Source organism: Pan troglodytes, chromosome 1, assembly GCF_028858775.2.
Source record: "Pan troglodytes isolate AG18354 chromosome 1, NHGRI_mPanTro3-v2.0_pri, whole genome shotgun sequence".
Lineage (NCBI taxonomy): Eukaryota > Metazoa > Chordata > Mammalia > Primates > Hominidae > Pan > Pan troglodytes.
Window position 1 is genome coordinate 87,278,083 of NC_072398.2, and position 26,504 is coordinate 87,304,586.

General features: G+C 38.2%; 2 protein-coding genes across 13 annotated transcripts in view; one reads left to right on the plus strand and one right to left on the minus strand.

Moving 5' to 3' along the window:
- Nucleotides 1-26,504, minus strand: part of ATF6 (activating transcription factor 6) — a 198,343-nt gene that overhangs the window by 118,886 nt on the left and 52,953 nt on the right. For all 12 annotated transcript variants that reach the window (XM_009436665.5, XM_001174215.7, XM_016931047.4 and 9 more), the window contains exons 8-9: nucleotides 25,173-25,358; nucleotides 23,828-23,919 (exon numbers count right to left, since the gene is read on the minus strand). In XM_009436665.5, the coding sequence (XP_009434940.2) occupies nucleotides 23,828-23,919; nucleotides 25,173-25,358 (278 nt within the window). The remainder of the gene's footprint in view (nucleotides 1-23,827; nucleotides 23,920-25,172; nucleotides 25,359-26,504) is intronic.
- LOC129144569 (zinc finger CCCH domain-containing protein 15-like) lies at nucleotides 14,681-19,124 on the plus strand. The gene has a single exon (XM_054687588.2). The coding sequence runs from the start codon at nucleotides 17,517-17,519 to the stop codon at nucleotides 18,795-18,797; it is 1,281 nt and encodes a 426-aa protein (XP_054543563.1). The 5' UTR covers nucleotides 14,681-17,516; the 3' UTR covers nucleotides 18,798-19,124.

Below are 26,504 nucleotides of genomic sequence, written 5' to 3' on the forward strand. Positions count from 1 at the left end.
ATAATCATACAAGTGCATGACAATAAATGATGTATGAAAGCTCTCAGCAAGCCTGCCATATTTGTGATTGTTTTTGAACTGTGTGGTAGGATGTGCTCCTTTCACTTTGAAAACATTTATTCCTTGATTTAAACCACCACTACTATAACCACTGTCACTCACTGATTCACCAAAAACTGGATTAATAATTATCTTTTTTTTAAATTTTTTATTTCCCATAGGTTTTTGGGGAACAGGTGGCATTTGGTGAGATGAGTAAGTTGTTTAGTGGTGATCTGTGATATTTTGGTGCACCTATATCCCAAGCTTAGCTCCCACTTATGAGTGAGGTAACGCTGTTTGGTTTTCCATTCCTGAGTTACTTCACTTAGAATAGTCTCCAATCCCATCCAGGTTGCTGCGAATGCTATTAATTCATTCCTTTTTATGACTGAGTAGTATTCCATCATATATATATACCACAGTTTCTTTATCCACTTGTTGATTGATGGGCATTTGGGTTGGTTCCACATTTTTGCAATTGCAAATTTTGCTGCTATAAATATGCATGAGCAAATATCTTTTTTGTTTAATGACCTCTTTTCCTCTGGGTAGAAACCCAGTAGTGGAATTGCTGGATCAAATGGTAGTTCTACTTTTAGTTCTTTAAGGAATCTCCACACTGTTTTTCACATCTTTCCTATCTCAGTTCCCTAAAAGGTACACATTTTTACAATAGATTCAACAGAAGTGGACAGTTTGGAAATAGGGACTGGGGGAGTTTGGAGGGACATGAAAAAGTACAAAGTGGCTATTTGTATGACTTATGGATAATTTATAAATTGAATTAATTCAGAACTATTGATACTTTAAAGTTTGTAAAGAATTCTTCTACTAATCATTGTTCTTTTAATGATTTTACTAACACTATGTAAACTGGCATTTCACCTCACAATTCATGGCTGTTAACAGGCAAATGCTTTGAGCTTAACTATCCTTGTAGTCTATCCCATCTGTATCCAGGCTGCTCTAATAATCACTTGGCAGCTGTACTTACTGGAAATCAGTTTTAATGTTGATTGGTTTGGCTCATAAGTGGTCACTATTTTTCCCAGTGCCCACTTTGGTAATGATTATCACATTGTAATGACAATATACCCTTAACCATAGCTATTTCAGTAACTTTTAGCCTTTTTTGAGTTAAGGAGCTCAGACGCATTCAATGAGCTTCACAAAAATTATCTTATTTACATCACACAGAGTCAATAAAGTATTTCCAACAAGGGAGTCATGATGAAGCAAAATTTAGGATCCAAATAGTCTGTGGGTCTCAATTTTATTATCTATCCATTGGCTAGAATATATTTTGAAGAGGTAATATATTAATGAATTCTGCTAAGAATCTTTTAATGTTTTTCACTTGTTTGTTTTTGGTTGTTATTATTTTTTGGCCTCCATTCCCTGTAGTTTTTTTGTCTTAAAATGGAATTTCTCTTAAGCTAAATTACAGACAAGTTGATTGTCCAATTCAGCTAAAAAAACATTTAAATACTTGAACTCTATGAAATGACCCACAGAAACTAATTTTAACCATCTGAATAACTACAGGTTTGTATTTCCCTTATTTTTATTAACATCTGAAAGGTAAGAACTTCATTTCGCTGCCAGAATTCAAGATTCTTTTAGTACGACTGTGACATCACAAATATTGAAAGGAATTTGACAGATCTTGTAATGGTCAAATGTATAAAAGAGTATGAGAAAATTATTATTTATATGAACTTTTAGATTCTTGCCATGAGTGCTTTTGCATCATTCAAATGTCCCCTTTTGTTAATTTTAGAAAAATTAAATTTCCAAGAACTCAAAGAAATGACTCAATCATAGTAAGGATTAGTATAATGAATGCGCATTTGGTGACTGTTTCTAGTTCATAATATTAATAAAGCAATCTAACCAAACTTTGTATAATTGCTTAAATCAGGTTCTACTCAGTACGTTTAAAACAAGCTACAAATATTAAGAAAAAAGAAGAAGTCTCTATGTCTCTATGATCAGAAACATGCTAGTCCAAAGAGTCACAGTAGTTTTAGGCCACAAAATAATCATTACACCAATAAACCTTGCTCATATTATGGGCCATTGGTCCTGAAAAGCATGGATTAATAAAACACAAATGATTTCAATTTCCCCGAAAGTCTGGAAAAAGTATTATAAGAATTGTTACCTTACTTTTTCATTTATTAAATTCTAAAAGCCAACAACTGTTTTAGATTATTTATGAAGCCACTTAATCCTTACAGTGTGGTTTCAGATACTCAGTCTTCATACCAAGTAGCTGAACAAAAAATGGCATATCTCCAAGTCTATTCTACTCCTTGCAAACCTGCTTTCTTATGGTACAAGTAGGTCAATTTTGAATTCAAGCCATCTTACCAGGTAAGAACCATACTGCTTCTTATCCTTAAAAGAAACTGCTTCTTATCCTCAAAAGCTGCTGCTGCTCTGTGGCTTGGAGAGCCACACACAAAAAGCTGAAATTACGTTAAGATGAAAAGAGCAGGGAGATCTTCAGGTTTTAATGTGAAATAGTGGAATGAGCACAAAATTTGGAGACAGGAGATCTGGGTTCAAGATGTTACTCTGAGACTGCTCACTTGAGTATGTCTGGGATACTTGGTCAACTTCTCTAAGCCTCCAATTCCTCACATGTAAAACACGAAAAATAACAAATATTTCACAAGGTTTTCCTGAGATTCAAATGAGACAACAGATGGAACATGGTTTATAAAGCCCAAAGATGACACAGAGCAGGACACTTGTCTTCCTGCCTACCAGGTTCAGGCTAGTGGCAACATAGTAACTAAAGTGATCCTTTTAAAATCTAGGTCAGATTATTATGTCACCTCTGCTCAAAACCTTCTGATGGCTTCCCATTTCTATCATGGTAAAAGCTCAAATCTTTAAAATGACAGAAGTCTTACCTCAATTGACCTCTCCCTGTATCTCACCTCTCTGACATCATCTCCTACTACTCTCTCTTTAGCAAAGCCACGCTGACCACCTTGCTTTTCCTTGAACATGCAAGACACATTTCCACCCCAGGATCCCTGCAATGGCTGTTTCCTCTGCCATCTGAGGAAGAATGCTGTTCTTCCTCAGATATCCATATGGCTAACCCTCTCCTCTCCTTTAAGCCTTGGCTCAAACACCTGCCTTACAGTGATCACCATTTCAAACTACAGTCCTGGCAGGGAACAGTGGCTCACACCTGTAATCCCAGAATTTTGTGAAGCCAAGGTGGGCAGACTGCTTCAGCCCAGCAGTTTGAGACCAGCCTGGGCAACACAGTGAAACCTCATCTCTACGATAATAATAATCATAATACAATAATTAGCTGGGTGTGGTGGAGTGTGCCTGTGGTCCCAGCTCCTCAGGAGGCTGAGGTGGAACAATCGCTTGAGCTCAGGAGGTCAGGGCTGAGTGAGCCGTGATTGCATTGCTGTACTTCAGCCTGGGGAACAGGGCAAGACCTTGCCTCAAAAAAATTAAAAATAAGTAAATAAAACTACAGTCCCAACAACTACCCTTCAACATGTAAAACCATTTACCCTACTATACTTTATCCCTTTGTCCAAAGAATTTATAATTTTCTCATTTTACTTATGTTTATTGTCTCTCTTCTTGCTAGAATGTAAGCTAAGGGGTGTTCTAGTTCCTGGTTCATAAGAGGTATTCCTTTTTCAAAAAATAAACAAATAAATAAACTTCATGCACCATCTGCCTCTTGTCAAGATCTACATTTTAGGGAAACTAACCCACAACTCAAGAATGGCAGGTGGTGAAGTCACTATTACACCATTTCCAGATCCAGGAACAGAACATTATGTTAACTTTCAATGCAACTGAGACTAAAAGGAGGAAAAAATGGGGAGTTTTCAAGGTAGTTTCCAAATTTTAAAAAGGTTTTCTTTTCTCTGTTTATTGAATGGTTCAGAGATGATTTTTGCAGCCTAGTAGTAACTGGGGGTAATTTATTAGAAACATAAATGTGGTTAAATGAAGAAATAGACCTTCAAGTCAAGACAAAAGAACCCTCTAAATAGGAGTTCTCAGAGCCAGGGATTACCGTGCTCTGGGAAGAAACCTGCACTTTACAGTGGCTATTTGCCAAATGGGCCAACATGAGCAAGAAAACAACCTGAGATTCTTTCATTCATTCAATAAGCAATTATAAAGCAAGCACTATTCTAATAGATGACGCTTATTCTTGGAACCCAGCCACTGAACTGTGAGGAAACCCATGCAGCTGTGGAGAGGTCCAAATGAAGAAAAACCAAGAACCCTGGCCCACATCCCAGGCTCAGGTCCCAGCTGAAAGCCGTCACCAACTTACTGGCCACGTGAATGAGCCAATCTGAAAGTGGGTCCTCCAACCTAAGCTACCCCAGCTAACACTCCACGGAGGCAAAGAAGAACTGTCTGTCCTGAACCCTGCCCAATTTGCAGATTTCTTTACCAAAATAATAACTGCTGTTGTCTTAAGCGTTTAGGTTTTGGGGTGGTTTGTTCCACAGTATTAGATAACTGATACTCTATAGTAATTAGATTGCTGGCATCACTGAGTCAGTGTTTAATATAAAAGGTGTGTGTGTGAACAACTCTTTGTATATTTCTCACTACAGAAAAGTATCCTCTGATTATTCTAAATGTCAAAAAACATGGCTGTAAATTTGAGTACAATCTCTCTTTTCTGTTATACTTACATCAATCCAGTCAATTCATAAGCTACTTTCCCCTATCACAGCCAATCCTAAGCTTTAGGGAAATGGGCAGAGTTACTAGAGTCCTAACTCCTCTAACTGTAAATGCCAACTCCTTTTTCTCTGCCTGAGTGGCTGTTGCTCTGTCAGTGATTAAGCCAAGGCTCCAGAGGCAGATTGTGATTCTGATCTCTGCCACATATTAGCTGTGTCTTCAGTTTCTTTCCTCATCTGTAAATCAGGAATAATAATACCTGCCTCATGGCACTAGGAGGAACAAATGAATTAATCCATATATCAAATAGAATACTTGGACTAGTATTTAGTGCATAAAACGTAATTAGTATTTGATAAATAATGGCTTAATACAACATGCAGAAAAAACTAGCTACCTTTACTACCCAAGCACACATGGTATCAACCCATAGCCAACCTAGCTTATTCCACAACTAAGAATCTTCACCTGTTTTCATCCTCTTTTCTTCCAACTGCCTTATTTCCATTTATCTCTCATTGTTAATTTACAAAAAAAAAAAAAAATGGGAGAAAGGAAAAATAAAAGCAAGTAATTGAGAAATCTGCTTTATTGGGAATTCTGGGAAAGGGCTGAGATAGAAAATAATATAAGGTACATAGATCATCTGTACATTCCGTACTTCTGGCTCCTCAGAGGCCATGGATTGTGATAAACTGACAGTGTGCATAACATACTAAGGCCAATTTATGTTCAGAACACACAGACACCAAAAAGTCCAAAGGCACGGCACCCGCCTGCAGTTCATACTGACATTAGTCATAAATCAATTAAGAACCATTTGTAGAATGACCCTTAAAATTATGTTTCAAATGCTTACTAATGTGACAAAACAGCTCAATCTGGAGACAAAAAAGACATGAATGGCAAACTGCCTAGAAGTCTAAGCAATATATAATAATTACATATGTACTTCTGTACATTCAAAAGCTTCAAAAGTATCCTATACTACCCTTAATATTAGCCTAGACCTTCACTTGTTACAAAATTAAGATGTTTATTTCCTTTATTATTTATGTTCTGCAGCACTTAACACAGCATGATTCCACCCAGCTATACTAAGTACTGAAAATGGTGGTTGAAAATGCTATTTCACACAAACTATCCACTAGTCCTTGTTTTATGTTAACTAAGATGTATGGTCTGAAGAACATATCGAAGTACTCAACTTAAACTCTGATAGTAGTTTTCTCACCTGGCCTAGTTTCTCACCGACCCCTTCTCACTAGGTAGAAAGCAGAAGAGATAAATTTCCTTTTATCTCTTAAGTTGGCAAGGGATGTAGGTTTCTGGTTTCAGCTGCCTTTCCCTTCATTATAACAATGAAGTGTGGGGAAAAAGTAGCCAAGTGATACAAGGTAAAGCCACTAGGATGCTCCTTATAAGCCTCCCTATGTACAACTCACATGAAAGCCAAAACTAGAGAAAAGCATCAACAGAATTTTCCATGCCCTCAAAACCCAGCTCTGCGCTTGATAGGTTCTAAGACATCTTTTTCAACAGAGGATGAAATCTACAGAGAAAAGAGAACCAATTACTTTGTGTAGACACATTTTTGACAAACATGAATACGTTAAGACTATTTGAGGAAAGGACTGCCTTTGGCTCTGTTACCCTCCTTCAATTCCAGATTCAATAACACCTGGTACTCAGATACATTGTATTTCTTCAGTTCATATGTCACTTTGATAAATGTGGAAAGTACTTTTAGCCAAAAACTCAAATTAGATTTCATTTAAAAATCTGGCTGAACAAAACCGTGTATACTTGGTGGTTTGAATTCTGTAGGTTTAAGTTACACAGTAACTTTTAACCTACAGCCAATAGTGATATCATATGGCGAAATGTGCTCAACAACAACAACAAAAAATTGGAACCAGATTTGGAGACAAGCCCATCTCAGGATAAGAAGCTAGAATTCTTCCTATAAAATAATGAAAAGCTGACAAACTCAGAGAATGCTGGAATAGAAACATCTCACTTCTAACCAGTTCCACATGACTCAAACTCAATGCCATATGCTCCGTGGTTACCTTTTCCTTAAAGCACAGTCTCATAAGAAAACCACAGAGTAACTGGCCCACTAGTAGCATGATTTACCCTTCCTCATCCAAGTCTGATGTCTCAAACTATAAAGATTCCAGACCTAGTGAGGGCACAGCATTAACCAAGAACAAAACCAGGGTAAAAGCACTGTCAATTCCAAACATTTGTTAATTTTTTTAAGACCTAACTAAAACATATTTAAAACCTCCTTAGTATGTTCATTTATGATTTGCAGCAAAGGAAGATGACTATAGTGACCTTTAAAATAGAAAGGGGAAAACATAACAAAGGAATCTATAATCTGCAATCCTATGTGCCAGGAAGAAGTTCCCCTCACAGATTATGCTGTGGCCCCTACTCTGTCCAAAACAGAGGTCCATAAATGTCCTCAAGTATATGAGACAAACCTATCTATACAGAGGTGTCTGTCTAGAGACATTTTAATAAAAACTTCCCTTACGTACATTATCTTATAATCTAATGAATAAGTGCTTTTACAATTTCCATAGTGGCTAATGTATAGGAAGAAAGAAATAAAAAACTATACACAACAATGTATAGGAAGAAAGAAATACAAAACTACACACAACAGTTTTCAACCCTAGACATACTTCAGAATCTCCTGGGAAAAATGTTTGGTTTACAAACAAATGCCTTCGACCTACCCTATCAGACTTCATAGGTCTTGGGTAGGGCTCAGTTAGCAATATTTTTAAGATTCCAGAGTAAGGCTGGGCATGCTGGCTGACATCTGCAATCCCAACACTTAAGGAGGCTGAGGCAGGAGCATCACTTGAGCCCAGAAATTCGAGACCAGCCTAAGCAACATAATAAGATGTCATCACTTCAAAAAAAACTTTTTAAAATGAGCCAGGTACGGTGGCGTGTATCTAGAGTACTAACTACTCAGGAGGCTTGAGCCTAGGAGTTCAAGACTGCAGTGAATCATGATCATGCTGCTGCACTCCAGCCTCGAAAACAAAGCAAGATCCTGTCTCTAAAAATAAAAATAAAAAATGAAAAATAAAATTAAAGACAATTCACGTTATACATTTTTTGGGACAAGAACATCATAGAAGTGATACTGTGCCCTTCTCAGTGCATCCCATCAGGAGCTGCAGATGTCAATATGTCTCATGACTGGGAATGTTACTTTATTACTTAGTTATGGTGGCATAACCTCTTGTCCAATATCTCTCACATTTTCTACCTCTCTGTCTCCCTGTGTTACATTCTATATAATTTCTTCAGATCCATCATCCCATTCACTATTTCTTTCTTCAAGTATATCTATTTTTTTGTTTTGTTTTGTTTTTATTATTATTATACTTTTAAGTTTTAGGGTACATGTACACAACGTGCAGGTTTGTTACATATGTATACATGTGCCATGTTGGTGTGCTGCACCCATTAACTCGTCATTTAGCATTAGGTCTATCTCCTAATGCTATCCCTCCCCCCTCCCCCCACCCCACAACAGTCTCTGGTGTGTGATGTTCCCCTTCCTGTGTCCATGTGTTCTCATTGTTCAATTCCCACCTATGAGTGAGAACATGCAGTGTTTGGTTTTTTATCCTTGCAATAGTTTGCTGAGAATGATAGTTTCCAGTTTCATCCATGTCCCTACAAAGGACATGAATTCATCCTTTTTTATGGCTGCATAGTATTCCGTGGTGTATATGTGTCACATTTTCTTAATCCAGTCTATCATTGTTGGACATTTGGGTTGGTTCCAAATCTTTGCTATTGTGAATAGTGCCGCAATAAACATACGTGTGCATGTGTCTTTATAGCAGCATGATTTATAATCCTTTGGGATTATAAATCCTTTCCATGTTTAGTGCTTCCTTCAGGAGCTCTTGTAGGGCAGGCCTGGTGGTGACAAAATCTCTCAGCATTTGCTTGTCTGTGAAGTATTTTATTTCTCCTTCACTTATGAAGCTTAGTTTGGCTGGATATGAAATTCTGGGTTGAAAATTCTTTTCTTTAGGAATGATGAATATTGGCCCCCACTCTCTTCTGGCTTGCAGAGCTTCTGCCTAGAGATCAGCTGTTAGTCTGATGGACTTCCCTTTGTGGGTAACCTGACCTTTCTCTCTGGCTGCCCTTAACACTTTTTCCTTCATTTCAACTTTGGTGAATCTGACAATTATGTGGCTTGGAGTTGCTCTTCTCGAGGAGTATCTTTGTGGCGTTCTCTGTATTTCCTGAATTTGAATGTTGGCCTGCCTTGCTAGATTGGGGAAGTTCTCCTGGATAATATCCTGCAGAGTGTTTTCCAACTTGGTTCCACTCTCCCCGTCACTTTCAGGCGCACCAATTAGATGTAGATTTGGTCTTTTCACATAGTCCCATATTTCTTGGAGGCTTTGTTCGTTTCTTTTTATTCTTTTTTCTCTAAACTTCTCTTCACGCTTCATTTCATTCACTTCGTCTTCCATCACTGATACCCTTTCTTCCAGTTGATCGCATCGGTTACTGAGGCTTGTGCGTTCGTCACATAGTTCTCGTGCCATGGTTTTCAGCTACATCAGGTCCTTTAAGGACTTCTCTGCATTGGTTATTCTAGTTATCCATTCATCTAATTTTTTTTTTCAAAGTTTTCAACTTCTTTGCCATTGGTTCGAACTTCCTCCTTTAGCTCGGAGTAGTTTGATCTTCTGAAGCCTTCTTCTCTCAACTCGTCAAAGTCATTCTCCGTCCAGCTTTGTTCTGTTGCGGGTGAGGACCTGCGTTCCTTTGGAGGAGGAGAGGTGCTCTGATTTTTAGAGTTTCTGGTTTTTCTGCTATGTTTTTTCCCCATCTTTGTGGTTTTTATCTACCTTTGGTCTTTGATGATGGTGACGTACAGATGGGTTTTTGGTGTGGATGTCCTTTCTGTTTGTTAGTTTTCCTTCTAACAGTCAGGACCCTCAGCTGCAGGTCTGTTGGAGTTTACTGGAGGTCCACTCCAGACGCTGTGTGCCTGGGTATCAGCAGCAGTGGCTGCAGAACAGCGGATATTGGTGAACCGCAAATGCTGCTGCCTGATCGTTCCTCTGGAGGTTTTGTCTCAGAGGAGTACCCAGCTGTGTGAGGTGTCAGTCCGCCCCTACTTGGGGGTGCCTCCCAGTTAGGCTACTCGGGGGTTAGGGACCCACTTGAGGAGGCAGCCTGCCCGTTCTCAGATCTCAAGCTGCATGCTGGGAGAACCACTACTCTCTTCAAAGCTGTCAGACAGGGACATTTAAGTCTGCAGAGGTTATTGCTGTCTTTTGTTTGTCTGTGCCCTGCCCCTAGAGGTGGAGCCTAAAGAGGCAGGAAGGCCTCCTTGAGCTGTGGTGGGCTCCACCCAGTTCAAGCTTCCCAGCTGCTTTGTTTACCTGCTCAAGCCTGGGCAATGGCAGGTGCCCCTCCCCCAGCCTCGCTGCCACCTTGCAGTTTGATCTCAGACTGCTGTGCTAGCAATGAGCGAGGCTCTGTGGGTGTAGGACCCTCCAAGTCAGGTGCTGGATATAATCTCCTCGTGTGCTGTTTGTTAAGCCCATTAGAAGAGCACAGTATTAGGGTGGGAGTGACCCGATTTTCCAGGTGCCGTCTGTCACCCCTTTCTTTGACTAGGAAAGGGAACTCCCTGACCCCTTGCACTTCCTGGGTGAGGCAATGCCTCACCCTGCTTCGGCTCATGCACGGTGCGCTGCACCCACTGTCCTGCACCCACTGTCTGGCACTCCCCAGTGAGATGAACCCTGTACCTCAGTTGGAAATGCAGAAATCACCCATCTTCTGCGTTGCTCACGCTGGGAGCTGTAGACTGGAGCTGTTCCTATTCCAAGTATACCTATTTTGCTGTCTTAACCTGGTCATTGTTTTTATAATTTTAACTTAAATTATTTCCAGATTTTTTTTTCAAAATGTTCTGGCCAATTCTGGTAGTCTTTTGTTCCTTTACCAGACTTTAATTCTGTCTTTTAATATATTTTATATTCCCTATCTGATAATTCAAATATCTATAGTCTTTCAGAGTGTGATTCTGTAGTTTATTTTTTCTAACTCTTATTCATGGTGGTATGGTTTCCTGGTGTGTTTAATGACTTTTGAGGGAAAGAAGCAGACATGTGCTCATGTTCAACTGGCTCTGTATCTCTGGCAATTTTTCTTTTTTTTTCTTTTTTTTTAATTATACTTTAAGTTCTAGGGTACATGTGCACAACATGCAGGTTTGTTACATATATATATATGTGCCACATTGGTGTGCTGCACCCATTAACTCACCATTTACATTAGGTGTATCTCTGAATGCTATCCCTCCCCCCTCCCCCGACCCCACCACAGGCCCCAGTGTGTGATGTTCCCCCTCCTGTGTCCAACTGCTCTCACTGTTCAGTTCCCACCTATGAGTGAGAACATGCGGTGTTTGGTTTTTTGTCCTTGCGATAGTTTGCTGAGAATGATGGTTTCCAGATTCATCCATGTCCCTACAAAGGACATGAACTCATCATTTTTTATGGCTGCATAGTATTCCATGGTGTATATGTGACACATTTTTTTAATCTAGTCTATCATTGTTGGACATTTGGGTTGGTTCCAAGTCTTTGCTATTGTGAATAGTGCCACAATAAACATATATGTGCATGTGTCTTTATAGCAGCATGATTTATAATCCTTTGGGTATATACCCAGTAATGGGATGGCTGGGTCAAATGGCATTTCTAGTTCTAGATCCTTGAGGAATTGCCACACTGTCTTCCACAATGGTTGAACTAGTTTACAGTCCTACTAACAGTGTAAAAGTGTTCCTGTTTCTCTACTTTGTAATGATTGCCTGTTTCCTGACTTTGTAATGACTGCCATTCTAACTGGTGTGAGATGGCATCTCATTGTGGTTTTGATTTGCATTTCTCTGATGGCCAGTGATGATGAGCATTTTTTCATGTGTCTGTTGGCTGCATAAATGTCTCTTTTGAGAAGTGTCTGTTCATATCCTTCGCCCACTTTTTGATGGGGTTGTTTTTTTCTTGTAAATTTGTTTGAGTTCTTTGTAGATTCTGGATATCAGCCCTTTGTCAGATGAGTAGATTGCAAAAATTTTCTCCCATCCTGTAGGTTGCCTGTTCACTCTGACGGTAGTTTCTTTTGCTGTGCAGAAGCTCTTTAGTTTAATTAGATTCTATTTGTCAATTTTGGCTTCTGTTGCCATTGCTTTTAGTGTTTTAGACATGAAGTCCTTGCCCATGCCTATGTCCTGAATGGTATTGCCTAGGTTTTCTTCTAGGGTTTTTATGGTTTTAGGTCTAACATTTAAGTCTTTGATCCATCTTGAATTAATTTTTGTATAAGGTGTAAGGAACAGATCCAGTTTCAGCTTTCTACATATGGCTAGCCAGTTTTCCCAGCACCATTTATTACTTAGGGAATCCTTTCCCCATTGCTTGCTTTTGTCAGGTTTGTCAAAGATCAGATGGTTGTAGATGTGTGGTATTATTTCTGAGGGCTCTGTTCTGTTCCATTGGTCTATATCTCTGTTTTGGTACCAGTACCATGCTGTTTTGGTTACTGTAGCCTTGTAGTATAGTTTGAAGTCAGGTAGCATGATGCCTCCTTTGAAGTCAGGTAGCATGATGCCTCCAGCTTTGTTCTTTTGGCTTAGGATTGACTTGGCAATGCAGGCTCTTTTCTGGTTCCATATGAACTTCAAAGTAGTTTTTTCCAATTCTGTGAAGAAAGTCATTGGTAGCTTGATGGGGATGGCATTGAATCTATAAATTACCTTGGGCAGTATGGCCATTTTCAAGATATTGATTCTTCCTATCCATGAGCATGGAATGTTCTTCCATTTGTTTGTGTCCTCTTTTATTTCACTGAGCAGTGGTTTGTAGTTCTCCTTGAAGAGGTCCTTCACATCCCTTTAAGTTGGATTCCTAAGTATTTTATTCTCTTTGAAGCAATTGTGAATGGGAGTTCACTCATGATTTGGCTCTCTGTTTGTCTGCTATTGGTGTATAAGAATGCTTGTGATTTTTGCACATTGATTTTGTATCCTGAGACTTTGCTGAAGTTGCTTATCAGCTCAAGGAGATTTTGGGCTAAGATAATGGGGTTTTCTAAATATACAATCATGTCATCTGCAAACAGAGAATTTGACTTCCTCTTTTCCTAATTGAATACCCTTTATTTCTTTCTCCTGCCTGATTGCCCTGGCCAGAACTTCCAACACTATGTTGAATAGGAGTGGTGAGAGAGGGCATCCCTGTCTTGTGCCAGTTTTCAAAGGGAATGCTTCCAGTTTTTGCCCATTCAGTATGATATTGGCTGTGGGTTTGTCATAAACAGCTCTTATTATTTTGAGATATGTTCCATCAATACCTAGTTTATTGAGAGTTTTTAGCGTGAAGGGCTGTTGAATTTTGTCACAGGCCTTTTCTGCATCTATTGAGATAACCATGTGGTTTTTGTCTTTGGTTCTGTTTATATGCTGGATTACATTTATTGATTTGTGTATGTTGAACCAGCCTTGCATCCCAGGGATGAAGCCCACTTGATCATGGTGGATAAGCTTTTTGATATGTTGCTGGATTCAGTTTGCCAGTATTTTATTGAGGATTTTTTCATCAACGTTCATCAGGGATATTGGTCTACTTTACTTCCAACTATGTGGTCAATTTTGGAATAAGTGCGATGTGGTGCTGAGAAGAATGTATATTCTGTTGATTTGGGGTGGAGAGTTCTGTAGATGTATATTAGGTCCACTTGGTGCAGAGCTGAGTTCAATTCCTGGATATCCCTGTTAACTTTCTGTCTCGTTGATTTGTCTAATGTTGACGGTGGGGTGTTAAAGTCTCCCATTATGCATGAACCTGGGAGGCAGAGCTTGCAGTGAGCTGAGATCGCGCCACTGCACTCCAGCCTGAGCAACAAAGCGAGACTCTGTCTCACCAAAGAAAAAAAAAAAAAAAAAAAAAAAGTCTTCCATTATGATTGTGTGGGAGTCTAAGTCTCTTTGTAGGTCTCTAAGGACTTGTTTTATGAATCTGGGTGCTCCCGCATTGGGTGCATATATATTTACGATAGTTAGCTCTTCTTGTTGAACTGATCCCCTTACCATTATGTAATGGCCTTCTTTGTCTCTTTTGATCTCTGTTGGTTTAAAGTCTGTTTTATCAGAGACTAGGATTGCAACCCCGGCCTTTTGTTTACCATTTGCTTGGCAGATCTTCCTCCATCCCTTTATTTTGAGCCTATGTGTGTCTCTGCATATGAGATGGGTCTCCAATTTTTCTAGGATGAACACTTTCTTTTATAAAGTGTCTCTTCTGAGAAGAATTTGCATTCGATTCCTTCAGGTGCCTACAGGCACCACCAACATAAGCCCACCTAAACTGCATTTTTGTCTTGATTTTGGGGGGATCACACTAGTAGTATAAATTTAGGCTCTAACCTGATTAGGTAGGGGCTTTGAGTAAAGAATTATCAGGAAAGACTTTTCATTTGTTTCCACTCTAACTAAAGCCAAAACCAAGATAGGTACTTAATAACAGTCTCCCTGAGTGGTAGGGCAACTTTTGTTCCCCTCTTTTGGCAACCAAGAGTGTCATTCTTTGGAAGTTCTGGCTTTATTTGGGTAGAGGAAAAGGGAGGCCTCAGTTGTGACTTCCCACCTCACTTGGGTCCACAGCTTTCTTTCCCATCCCCAGACACTATGCCAAAAGGATCAGGAACTATATCCAGAACAAGCACCACTTCCAATGCTAGCTTATCATTATAGATTCATCTTATCTTTTATTATTTCTGGCCTCTGAGAAGCCCTTACTTTGTCTCCAGTGGAGCCAGGAAATAAGAGTTTTGATTTATTTTTTCAATCCATCATTTTTTAGTGTGCTAAACTGCAATGAGTTTCCTGTACCTTTAGCCTACCATATTGCCAAAAACAAAAGGTTAAGGTTCCTTAACCTTAAGGTAGAAAAAATAAAATAAAGTAACACTTTACAGCATAGTAGAAAAGGCAGAGTCTGTAGTGATAATTAAAAAAAAAAAAAAACTGGGTTAAATTTCAGGTTCTCAACAATAAAATATGACTAATAATCATAGAATTAACCCCAATGAGTAATAAGAAGAGGATTTTCTTTTTAACCAATTCACATTTGTCCTGTTTAGCCAGTCCCTGCTACCTAGAGTTACTATTTATAGACCACCCAGAGTGGGGCCAGCTCCTTGAATCCTATGCCGAAAATAGCCAGATGCCTTCTTTACTGTCCACAAAATATCGATAAGGTCAGAAAAATTAACCCTCATAAGTCCATTTAGTTTATTTTTTTTCCTGTGTGACGTCTATTCAGTAACCCAAACCTCTTCAAACTAGTCAGCTTTGCTGCACATTACCTTTGACAAAACTCTCTTACTTTATATATTAGATATATTTATATTTCATCACCAAATGCCTTCAGGAAATGTTTAAGGCATACCAATATTTGGCAAACTTGTGTGTTTTATATTTTTTTTCATTTGGCCCATACCAATAAGGCACACACATTCAGTTCTACGCTGAACATCTGAAACCACATTAATCACTTTACTCGGTAATGTGATCTGTTCTAAAAGAGTTTAGGTTCCTAAATTTAAAATACTTTGGAAATCTCTGATTCAAATGTCTATTTGTCTGACAAACTTAATTTTGTGGTACTTAACAAAAGTTCAGATAGAGCTCACAATCTTTTTTTTTAAAGCCTATGCATTTTCCAATTAAAACATAATAATGCATGCTTAAGGTTTCTAGATACACAAGACTACAGATGTGACACTTGTTCAATAAATATCTTCCAGGTGGTTACTAATAAGGTTCAACTGGGAAGTTCCTGCTTCTCTGGCAGACTCCCGGACCAGAGAAGATCATAGCCTTGCAGTAAAAAGACTGAAAACAGGCCGGGCGCAGTGGCTCACATCTGTAATCCCAGCATTTTGGGAGGCTGAGGTGGGCAGATCACAAGGTCAGGAGTTCGAGACCAGCCTGACCAACATGGTGAAACCCTGTCTCTACTAAAAATACAAAAAATTAGCTGGGCATAGTGGCAGGTGCCTGTAATCCCAGCTACTCGGGAGGCTGAGGCAGAAGAATCGCTTGAACCCGGGAGGCAGAGGTTGCAGTGAGCCAAGATCACACCACTGCACTCCAGCCTGGGGAACAGACTGAGACTCCATCTCAAAAAAAAAAAAAAACAATGGGGCCAATCAAAAAATTCTTTTGAATAACACAAATGATGAAACATCTCAATTCCCAACATTTGATTCAGGGACAAATTTCAGTCTTTCAAATCACTGTTGTTCTCTGGGCTTTAATATTTCACTGTTCATGCGAAATTTTGTCTACAAGAAATAGTTCTTGGTTTTTATGAATTTCACAGCCAGTTTCCTCCATATTTCCTTGTTGGTGTCAAAGATATTCTGACTTGTTAAGATACTTTTCTACACTTCCTCATTCCTTCCAGCTTTTCTCCTTGATGCTTTTCTTCAAGTTAAGCCTTTTAACATGTTTTTTTAACTTGAATAGTTCCTAATATTCCCACTACTTCTTGGCTGGCTGTTCCTAAAGCATCACACAGAGAAAGATACAAATCTTAACTGATTGATCCTCAAGATTTTCAAATATTTAAGCTTTCTCCGATTTTTAATCCCCTTTCTACTAACTCCTTTTTGAACACAAACCACTTCTTGATAAAATAGGGACCATCATCTCTTCCTTTCATAATCAATCAATCTACCATGGAAATGAGATCCATCCCCACCTTTACTTCAGCAGCTGTGAAGATCATTAATTCATTTTTAAAAAATTTTTGTCTGGTGGGCGGGGGCACTCAAAAAATTTTTTTTGTTCCAGTCTTTTCTTTCCTAAAATTCTATTGATTCATGAGGGCTTCCACAATGAGATGTCCCCCCTAACCCCACCGTCACTTCCTGTAGCATAATCTAATCCTCTTTATTCCTTCATCGAGTACTACTGCATAAAGCCTCCCATGATTGCCACTAGCAGCGTTACTGGTTACTTCTATGTTCCCTCAAGAATATGCCTGTGAATTTGCGATATAATAAGAAATAATATATTTGGTTTTTATTCTGGTTTCTGTCACAGAGCTCCTAAAACCCTTGGAATTTCCTGAGTGATAGGGGGTAAGAAGAGCATCTTTTGTTATCCATAATAAGCCCCTTCCAGCTGGACCTGAGTTTATGCTAATGAAGTGACTCTTGGATGATGGAGGCTGATTGCCAGAGAAACCAACCACATAATTAGTGGGTTGGGATTTTCAGTCCCATCCCTCAACCTCCAAGTAGGGGAGAGGGGGCTGGAGTTTAAGTGCAATCACCAATGGCCAATGGTTTAATCAATCACACCTACCTAATGAAGCTCCATAAAAACCCCTAACAATGGAATTTGGAGAGCTTCCAGGTTAGCAAACACAAGGAGGTACTAGGAGGGTGGTGCACCTGGAGAGGGCATGAAAGCTCTGCACTCCTCCCCTATACCTTACCCTATGCGTCTCTCCCATTTAGCTTGCCCCACATATCCTTTATAATAAAACCAGTAATAGTAAGTAGAGTGTTTTCCTGAGTTCTGTGAGCCATTCTAGAAAATTATCAAACCTCCTCCTCGTCCTGCCGCAGGGCCAGAACCCCTGACGGTATTCAGCTGCGCATAAGTCTGGCCGGTGTCATCTGTCTCCGCAATGCCCCCCAAGAAACAGGCTCAGGCCAGGGGCAGCAAAAAGGCGGGGCAAAAAAAGAAGGAGAAGATTATCGAAGACAAAACTTTCGGTTTGAAGAATAAGAAAGGAGCAAAGCAACAGAAGTTTATCAAGGCTGTCACACATCAAGTTAAATTTGGTCAACAAAATCCACGTCAGGTAGCACAGAGTGAAGCTGAAAAGAAATTGAAGAAGGATGACAAGAAGAAAGAATTGCAGGAGCTAAATGAGCTGTTCAAACCTGTAGTTGCTGCTCAAAAAATAAGTAAAGGTGCAGATCCCAAGTCTGTAGTATGTGCATTCTTCAAGCAACGACAGTGTACTAAAGGAGATAAGTGTAAGTTCTCCCATGACTTGACTCTGGAGAGAAAATGTGAAAAGCGAAGTGTTTACATTGATGCAAGAGATGAAGAACTTGAAAAAGATACTATGGATAATTGGGATGAGAAAAAGCTGGAAGAAGTAGTGAACAAGAAGCACGGTGAGGCGGAAAAGAAAAAACCAAAAACTCAAATAGTGTGCAAGCATTTCCTGGAAGCTATTGAAAACAACAAGTATGGCTGGTTTTGGGTATGCCCTGGAGGGGGTGATATTTGCATGTATCGTCACGCACTTCCTCCTGGATTTGTGTTGAAAAAAGATAAAAAGAAAGAAGAGAAAGAAGATGAAATTTCATTAGAAGATCTAATTGAGAGAGAGCATTCTGCCCTAGGTCCAAATGTTACCAAAATCACTCTAGAATCTTTTCTTGCCTGGAAGAAAAGGAAAAGACAAGAAAAGATTGATAAACTTGAACAAGATATGGAAAGAAGGAAAGCTGACTTCAAAGCAGGGAAAGCACTAGTGATCAGTGGTCGTGAAGTGTTTGAATTTCGTCCTGAACTGGTCAATGATGATGATGAGGAAGCAGATGATACCCGCTACACCCAGGGAACAGGTGGTGATGAGGTGGATGATTCAGTGAGTGTAAATGACATAGATTTAAGCCTGTACATCCCAAGAGATGTAGATGAAACAGGTATTACCATAGCCAGTCTTGAAAGATTCAGCACATATACTTCAGATAAAGATGAAAACAAATTAAGTGAAGCTTCTGGAGGTAGGGCTGAAAATGGTGAAAGAAGTGACTTGGAAGAGGACAACGAGAGGGAGGGACCGGAAAATGGAGCCATTGATGCTGTTCCTGTTGATGAAAATCTTTTCACTGGAGAGGATTTGGATGAACTAGAAGAGGAATTAAATACACTTGATTTAGAAGAATGACACCAAACACATCGCTAAAAAAAATTAAGTCAGCTCAGCACGAGTTGAAATTGACTACATTAATTTCTTTCCATAGAATCAACAGGATGTTTATTTCCTATGCTGATTCTGGAGGAGTTAACCTCCTGCAAAAAAGGCATCTTGTCCCTACGTCTTCTCTTCTGACTTTGACTACATCTCATAGTAAGTTCAGAGTAGTTCATGATAAATTGACAATATAATGGTCATTGCAGAAAATGATTGATGTTGTAACTGTCCACCCAAGTAAGAAGTGTATCTGCCTTTCCATCTTTTGGTTTTCATTTGGGCATGTGCTATTACCAGAAACAACAAACTTATATTTAAAATACCCTTCATTTGACACAGTTTTTAATGAGTGATTTAATTTCCTCTGTATTTGTATGTTTAGAAGACTGCCTAAAACATGAGCACTGTACTTCATAAAGGAAACTGCGTATGCAGATTCAGTATTGTGTATCTTTGGACAATTAGATGGACATTTAAAATGGAACTTCTTTTATCTGACAGGATCAGCTACAATGCCCTGTGTTAAATTGTTTAAAAGTTTTCCCTTTTCTTTTTTGCCAATAAAGTTGTAAATAAAGACCATCATACATTAAAATCCAAAAAAAAAAAAAAAAAAGAAAATTATCAAACCTCAAGAGGGAATTGTGGGAACCATCAACTTATAGCCACTTAGTCAGAAGTTACAGGTCACAACCTGGGACTTGCAACTGGTGACTGAAGTCAGGGGCAGTCTTTGGGTACTCAGCCCTTAACCTGTGGGAGACTGTGCCAGCTCCAGGTAGTGTCAGAAATGACTTAAATTGGCCAGATATAATGGCTCACACCTGTAATCCCAGCACTTCGGAAGGCCAACGAAGGAGAATCATTTGAACTTAGGAGTTCAAGACCAGCCTGAGCAACTTTGCCAGGTGTGGTGAGGTGCACCTGTAGTCCCAGCTACTTAGGAGACTGAGGATCGGGGGATTGCTTAAGCCTGGAAGATGGAGGCTGCAGTGAGCTACGATCACACCACTGCACTCCAGCCTGGGCAACAGAGCAAGACCCTGTCTCAATAAAAAATATTTTACAATTAAAATTTAAAAAAGAATTGAGTCAAATTGTAGGACATCCAGTTGGTGTCCACAGAATTGGAGAATTGCTCAGTGTAGAAAATCCACATATTTGGTGTCAGAAGTGTGTAAACAAAAAGGTTTTCATTTTTTTAATGCCTATATGTTTATATGACATCCATATAATTCTTTCTCATACAACAGTTGTTTACATATCTGATTCTCTTACTAGACTGTACTTTTATTCATATTTGCATCCTTGATTCCTTGCTCAGTACCTGGCAAACATTAAGTGCTCTATAAATATTTGCTGTATGTCTGACTAAATAAATAAGTACCACGTATACCAGATAAGAAATGAGGAACTAAAAGAACACATAGTTTTTTGAGAAATAGTTTATGAACATATATAATTCCTACTAATTGGGTGAGGGAGACATTCATTCATACTACAAGTATTTATTGAGTAACTACTATGTGCCAGCCACTGTTCTAAGCACTGGAAAACAAAAGAGATAAAAATACCTGCAGGGAGAGAAAGAAAATAAAATAAATAAGTTACATAGCATACTTGAAGGGGAGAGGTGCTATGTAGAAAAATGAAGAAAGAAAGACGATAGGGAATGCAATGGCAGGAGCTGGGATAGACATTTAGAAAAGGTAGTCTAGGAAAGCCTCACAGGGGTGGCATTTGAGCTTTTTTTTTTTTTTTTTTTTTTGACCAAAAAAACTTGATGTTTTTTAATCACTTTTTAAAAACTTTTATTTGAAGCTCAGGGGTACATGGTATTTGAGCTTAACACCTGACAGAAAGAATCTCTGAGGGAAGGGCACTGCCGGCAGTGGGAATGAAAGTGAAAACCATGAAGTGCTAGCAGGCTTAGAGTGTTTGAGGAAGAGCACACAGGCCAATGTGACAGGCTAACAATAACATTTTTGATCCACAAGATAGGCAAGAATTTTAAAAATACAATATCCAGTGTTAGGAAATGCGAGAAAATGGATACTCCTCTCTCCTGCTAGTGGGAATGTAAACGGATACAGTCTTTTTGGAAGGCAATTTGGCAAACTCTATCACAATTTCAGATAATCGTAACCTCTAGCTCTAGTCTAGATTCTATCATACACATACAGACACATAAATATATGGAAATACATTTTATGTACACATATCAACAAGTAACTGGAAATACCCTAGCTGCCTATCAAAAGATGGTTAAATAAATTACGGCAGCAGTTGGGCAAGTGTGCACTGGGGTTTAAAGCAGTCCAAGGAACTCTGGGGATCCTAAAAGTCTTTCAAAGTCTGCAAGGTTCTCCCTTTTCCAACCGCATACCTACGTGAGTCTAAATTTTCTTCATTTATTTCAAACCAAACAATATATCATAACAGATTACATGAAAAAACAGATAATCCTGCCAGATCCTGTTAAGTCGGACATCAAAGATTTTTATGAAACTATTGATTTGACCTAAAGAAGCAACAATAGGTCTCAAGTATCCCCATGTGTTTTAGAAGCCTGAAGTCAGTGAGATAAAACCCAACATTAAGAATTTGAAGGAAAGTAACTTGGAGGAAAGAATGTAAAGAAAATACTGAGTAGTCTGGCCACAGCATAATAATAATTAATTTGGTTTTCTGGTTTTCAAAATTTTGGATTGCAACAAAAGGAAATTTCAATATGCTATTTCAATTTTTAGTAGCAAATAAATGTGTATATAGAGAAAAACTAAAACTGATGTATTTGAGCTTCCCCCCAAAAAAAATATTTTTACAAAACTATAAAGTAGTACCACTCTTCTGTATCTCACTAAATTTTTGGAGGTTTGGGAGATATAATTATTCTTCATTAACATGTTATTTATGTTAACATGTAAAGTAATGGTTTATGGTTTATTATTTTTAAATGAATTAAAAATTTTTTATTTTTAAAGTTTTAATTTCTCATATAATAAGTATCAGTATATATAAACCACAAAATCAAAAATTATTTGGGATCCTTGGTAACTTTTAAGGGTACAAAGGGGTTCCCAAGACCTAAAGAGAATTGCTAAATTATGGCACATTTACACTACAAACAACTATGTAGTATTAAAAGAGAATAACGTATTCACATATTTTAAAGAAAGCACAATTTGTATATAATTGTTTCATGTAAAACCAAAATTTTTAAACTAAATACATATAAACACAAAGATACAACACAAATGTGGGAATAGATGTTTATATATTCATATGAAATGTTCTTCCTGTATCTTACCTAAATAATTCCTAATCTTCTTTTAGATCTTAACACAATCACCTCTTTCTCAGAGAAACCTTGCCTTACTTCCCTAACTAGGTCAAGTGACCCTATTATGTGGCCTCATGATATCATGTACCTTTTCTTCATGGCACCTAACATTGTTACAATTTTGCATTTATTTGTGTGATCACTTTGATTAGTATATGTCACCTATATTAGATTATAAATTTCATGAGAGCAGGGGGTTGATTATACAGGGGGTTGATTATATTATTTTCTCAAATTTCCTATATGTTTGAAAATCTTCATAAAAAAATGTTTTTTTTTAAAAAAGAGATTATTCAATTTTAACTCCTTTCAATTTCTCAACCAATTTTAATACAGACTTCATGCCTACCCCTACTAAATCTGCTTTCCAAGATTACAACTGACCTGATAATTGCCAAATTCAGCTTTCTGCGTCTCCCAAGCTCTCAGCAGCATGTGATACCACTGCCCAAGACCTGCTTGAAGCTCTTTTTACTTTGGCTTCAAAAAGCTACTTTCTTTCAGTTCTGCCCCTAATATGCTGTGAGTTTCTTTTCCCAAGGCTATCTACTATTCATACTGGTGTCCCCCAGATTCTTCTTACTTTCCTTCCTCTACTTGTTCTCCTTGGATAATCTCATCTACACCACTAACATTATCTGTCTGTCAGTCTACCTACCTATCTATAATGTTAATTCTCAATATCTAGTCAGTGCCACAAACTTCCTATACTTAAAATAAAAACTATTGTCTTTCTTCATAAAACTATCCATCTGTCTATGTTTGCTTCCTCCGATGACAGCACCACCATTCGGTCCCTCAAGATAGAAAATTTTGAATTATCCTTAACTTCCCTCTTTTCTTCCTCATGTCCCACATTATACCAGTTAACAAATCCCACAAAATCTACATCAGAGAGGTACCCTAAGATTGCTCATCCTTTTTATAACCATAGTGTAAGTTCAGACTCTCATTTATTACCTGAAACACCTCAATAGTCTTCTAATGCTTTCTCTGCCAATAGTTTCTCCTCACTGCAGTCTATACTCAATACAACCCACAAAGTCCTCTTCCTAATATGCAAAGCTGATTATGTTACCCTCCACCTAAAATCTAGGGATGCCTCATTGTACACAGCAGCACCTATACTTCTAACCATATATCTAGCCTCAGGCACACTCCCCACATATACAAGATACACTGAACTTTTCACTTTTTTATGAACATGTCATGCCATTTCATAACTGTGCCTTTAAACATGCTGTTCCCTTTGCCTGGCATGACTTTCTCATACTTTGCACATGGCAAACTGATATTACAATTCAATGTTCAGCTTCCTTCGTAGGTATCTCCCTTATAACTCAGTCACTCAACAAAAAATGTATTGAGTACCTATCAATACGACAAGAACCTTCACCTCAAGGAACTCGTACTCTATATTATGTTAGGACTCATTCACACTGTTATTATTACGTTCATCACATTATACCATAGTCATCCTTCTACTTGTCTCTCCTCCCAGCTGGATCATGAGATCTTTGAAGGCATGGCTCCTGTCTCATTTCTCTTTACACATCTTGAAAAACAAATCATTTTTTCTCTAGTTTATGATGAAAGCTAAAGAATAATGAGAATTTAAGTTTTTAGCATTAGTGTCCAAAATAAATATCTATTCACTTACCTCATAGGTCCATAGTTCAGTATTATAAATGCCAATACTATCATCACACAGACAACTCTTCGCTTTGGACTAGGGACTTTAAGCCTCTCGTTCTAAAGGAAATGACCACATTAAATACAATTTAACATCGATTTCAGAAAAAGCAACGCTTAAGATTAGAATTTTCCTCTTTACCGGTTACGTAAATCCCTTGTCTTACAAATACCTTGTCTTATTTAAAAAAAAAAAAAAATCAAAGGTGAGGAAATAACACTTTTCAAGACTAGAGCAGAGACTTCCAGGTTCCCTTTTCTAGCAGGCAGAGAAAAGGAGAGAAGCAGAAGAGAAAAAAACACAGCAGCCACTCCATTGCAATTGCCTCTTCACCCAAGAGGAAAGAATTCAATATATATATATGTATATATATTTTTTTGAGACGGAGTGTCACTTTGTCGCCAAGCTGGAGTGCAGTGGCATCATCTCGGCTCACCGCAATCTCCGCCTCCCAGGTTCAAGCGATTCTGCTGCCTCAGCCTCCCGAGTAGCTGGGATTACAGGTGTGCGCTACACCCAGCTAACTTTTGTATTTTTAGTAGAGATGGGGTTTCACTATGTTGGCCAGGATGGTCTTGATCTCCTGACCTTGTGATCCGCCTGCCTCAGCGTCCCAAAGTGCTGGAATTACAGGCATGAGCCACCACGCCCGGCCAGAATTCAACATTTTTTATATTTTTACGGATCCCCAAAGAATTTTGAGTCACTTCTATAGTTTGCCTCCCTAACCTTTTAAATCATTGTTTTCAGTAAAATATAGGAGTATTCCCATGTACTCAGGGCCAAGAGAAAAAGAGTGTAAGAAGCCCCATTCAGAAGGCATCTATATGGTTCAGCACTGCAGTGAGAAATTCTGAAAACAGCAAATTTCCCGAATAGAACTGAGGAGATTAAACCCTCTTGGAGTCAGCATAGTAACAGAATGCAAAACTCACATTAGTTGTTAGGTGGACTGAGAAAAAATAAAAACACTTTTATTTTATATTGTTTTCTTTTTTAAAAGGGAAAATATGGCAGGGCACTTTAGAAGCCTCAGTGTGATTCACTTAGCCAGAAAAGAGGGTGCTAAGGCAATGAATGAGGAGAAACCTAGGAAAAGGAGACAACTTTTCTATGTAGATTGGGGAGTACAATTCAAAGGGTCCCCTTCAAATGCTTTATCCTTACTGCAAATGTTTTAGGACTTATTATACCCTCCTTTTCCTAGCACTATTATTTTACATAATTTAATTTAAAATGTAAAAGTTTCTCTATTTATTAATCCAGAGGATACTTTAGCCCATCTCAACTCAGCCCTATTACTAACACTTACCTCTGACACAACTTCATCCAGCTGCCGCTTCAGTGTTCCATTTTCTTTCTTCAGTTGCTCGTTTTCTGAAAGGGCAGCCTTTAATCTCGCCTCTAACCCTAGCATATATTCTTTCTTCTTCTTGCGAGACTGACAAGCGGATTCTCGATTTTTTATCATACGTTGCTGTCTCCTTAGCACAGCAATCTAGAAAAAGTTATAATGAATCAGAATACCCTGGTTTTAAAATCAGATCAAAATAGATCAGAATATACTAATTTTTACAATTATTTTAACCAACTATTTTTTCAAAGCATAGGTTACTAGTTGTTTCAAAAGAGGTTTGAAAACACACTGCTCAAACTAAATAAGTTAAAATCAAATGATTAAATAAGGCCTTCTAAAACCCAAATGTTAAATAATTTCTTCTAATGTTTTCTAAGGCTCGTTTATTATTAATCTTCCAATTTTCCCCTTAGAAACTCGCTCAGAAAGTATCTTTAAATATATATGCATATATACATACATCTTAAATCTGTATCTCTGGCCCTTAAATGGCTATGCCCCAGAACCATATATTCAATTAATTATAAGGCCACTTCTTACAGTTATTACCACTTCAAATTCATTATGTACAAACTGAACTATTCCCTCTAACTAGATTGTTTAAAAATCTATCCATTTTCTATCAATAGTAACTATTATTTTACTTTATTCACTATATTCAGTCCTTCTCAATCCCTCATTCACTCATTGAATATGTTAAAAAGTATATACTAATGACCAAATTTATTCCAGTGAAAATGTGTCTCAGTTATTCCTTTCTCTCTATTCCCTCTTCCACTCTCCTAATACAGGCACTCATTAACTCATCCCTATATTACCGCAACAGACTCCTATTTCAATTGTGTTCCATCTCATCCTGTCCACCATTTCTAAGATAACTTCTCCCAAGAAAATATTTTTATCTTACTACTCAATTGCAAAAACAAGCTAGTCATGTATCCCTGCTACCCATCTTTTCTTTTAAGGTCTTCCATATTGTGACCTCCCACGGCCTAACCAGACCTTCTGCCCTAAATCTACAGCTATTCAAGCCACACTCCTCCAATCTTATCATTTAAAGCTACTTCATAATCTCCATAATGTCTAACATGTTTCCTTATTCACATTGTTTATTTCCATTTGGAATGCTATCTCCTCCACTAACCTAATTCCAAGGTCCATTCGAACTCAATTATTCTAACCCACCCTGATTTTTTATTTTCTCTGAACATCTTATACCCTTAGAATTTGGAGGATATACTGGAACACTCTAATGCTCTCAATTGTTTCAAGAATGTTAACTCTCTC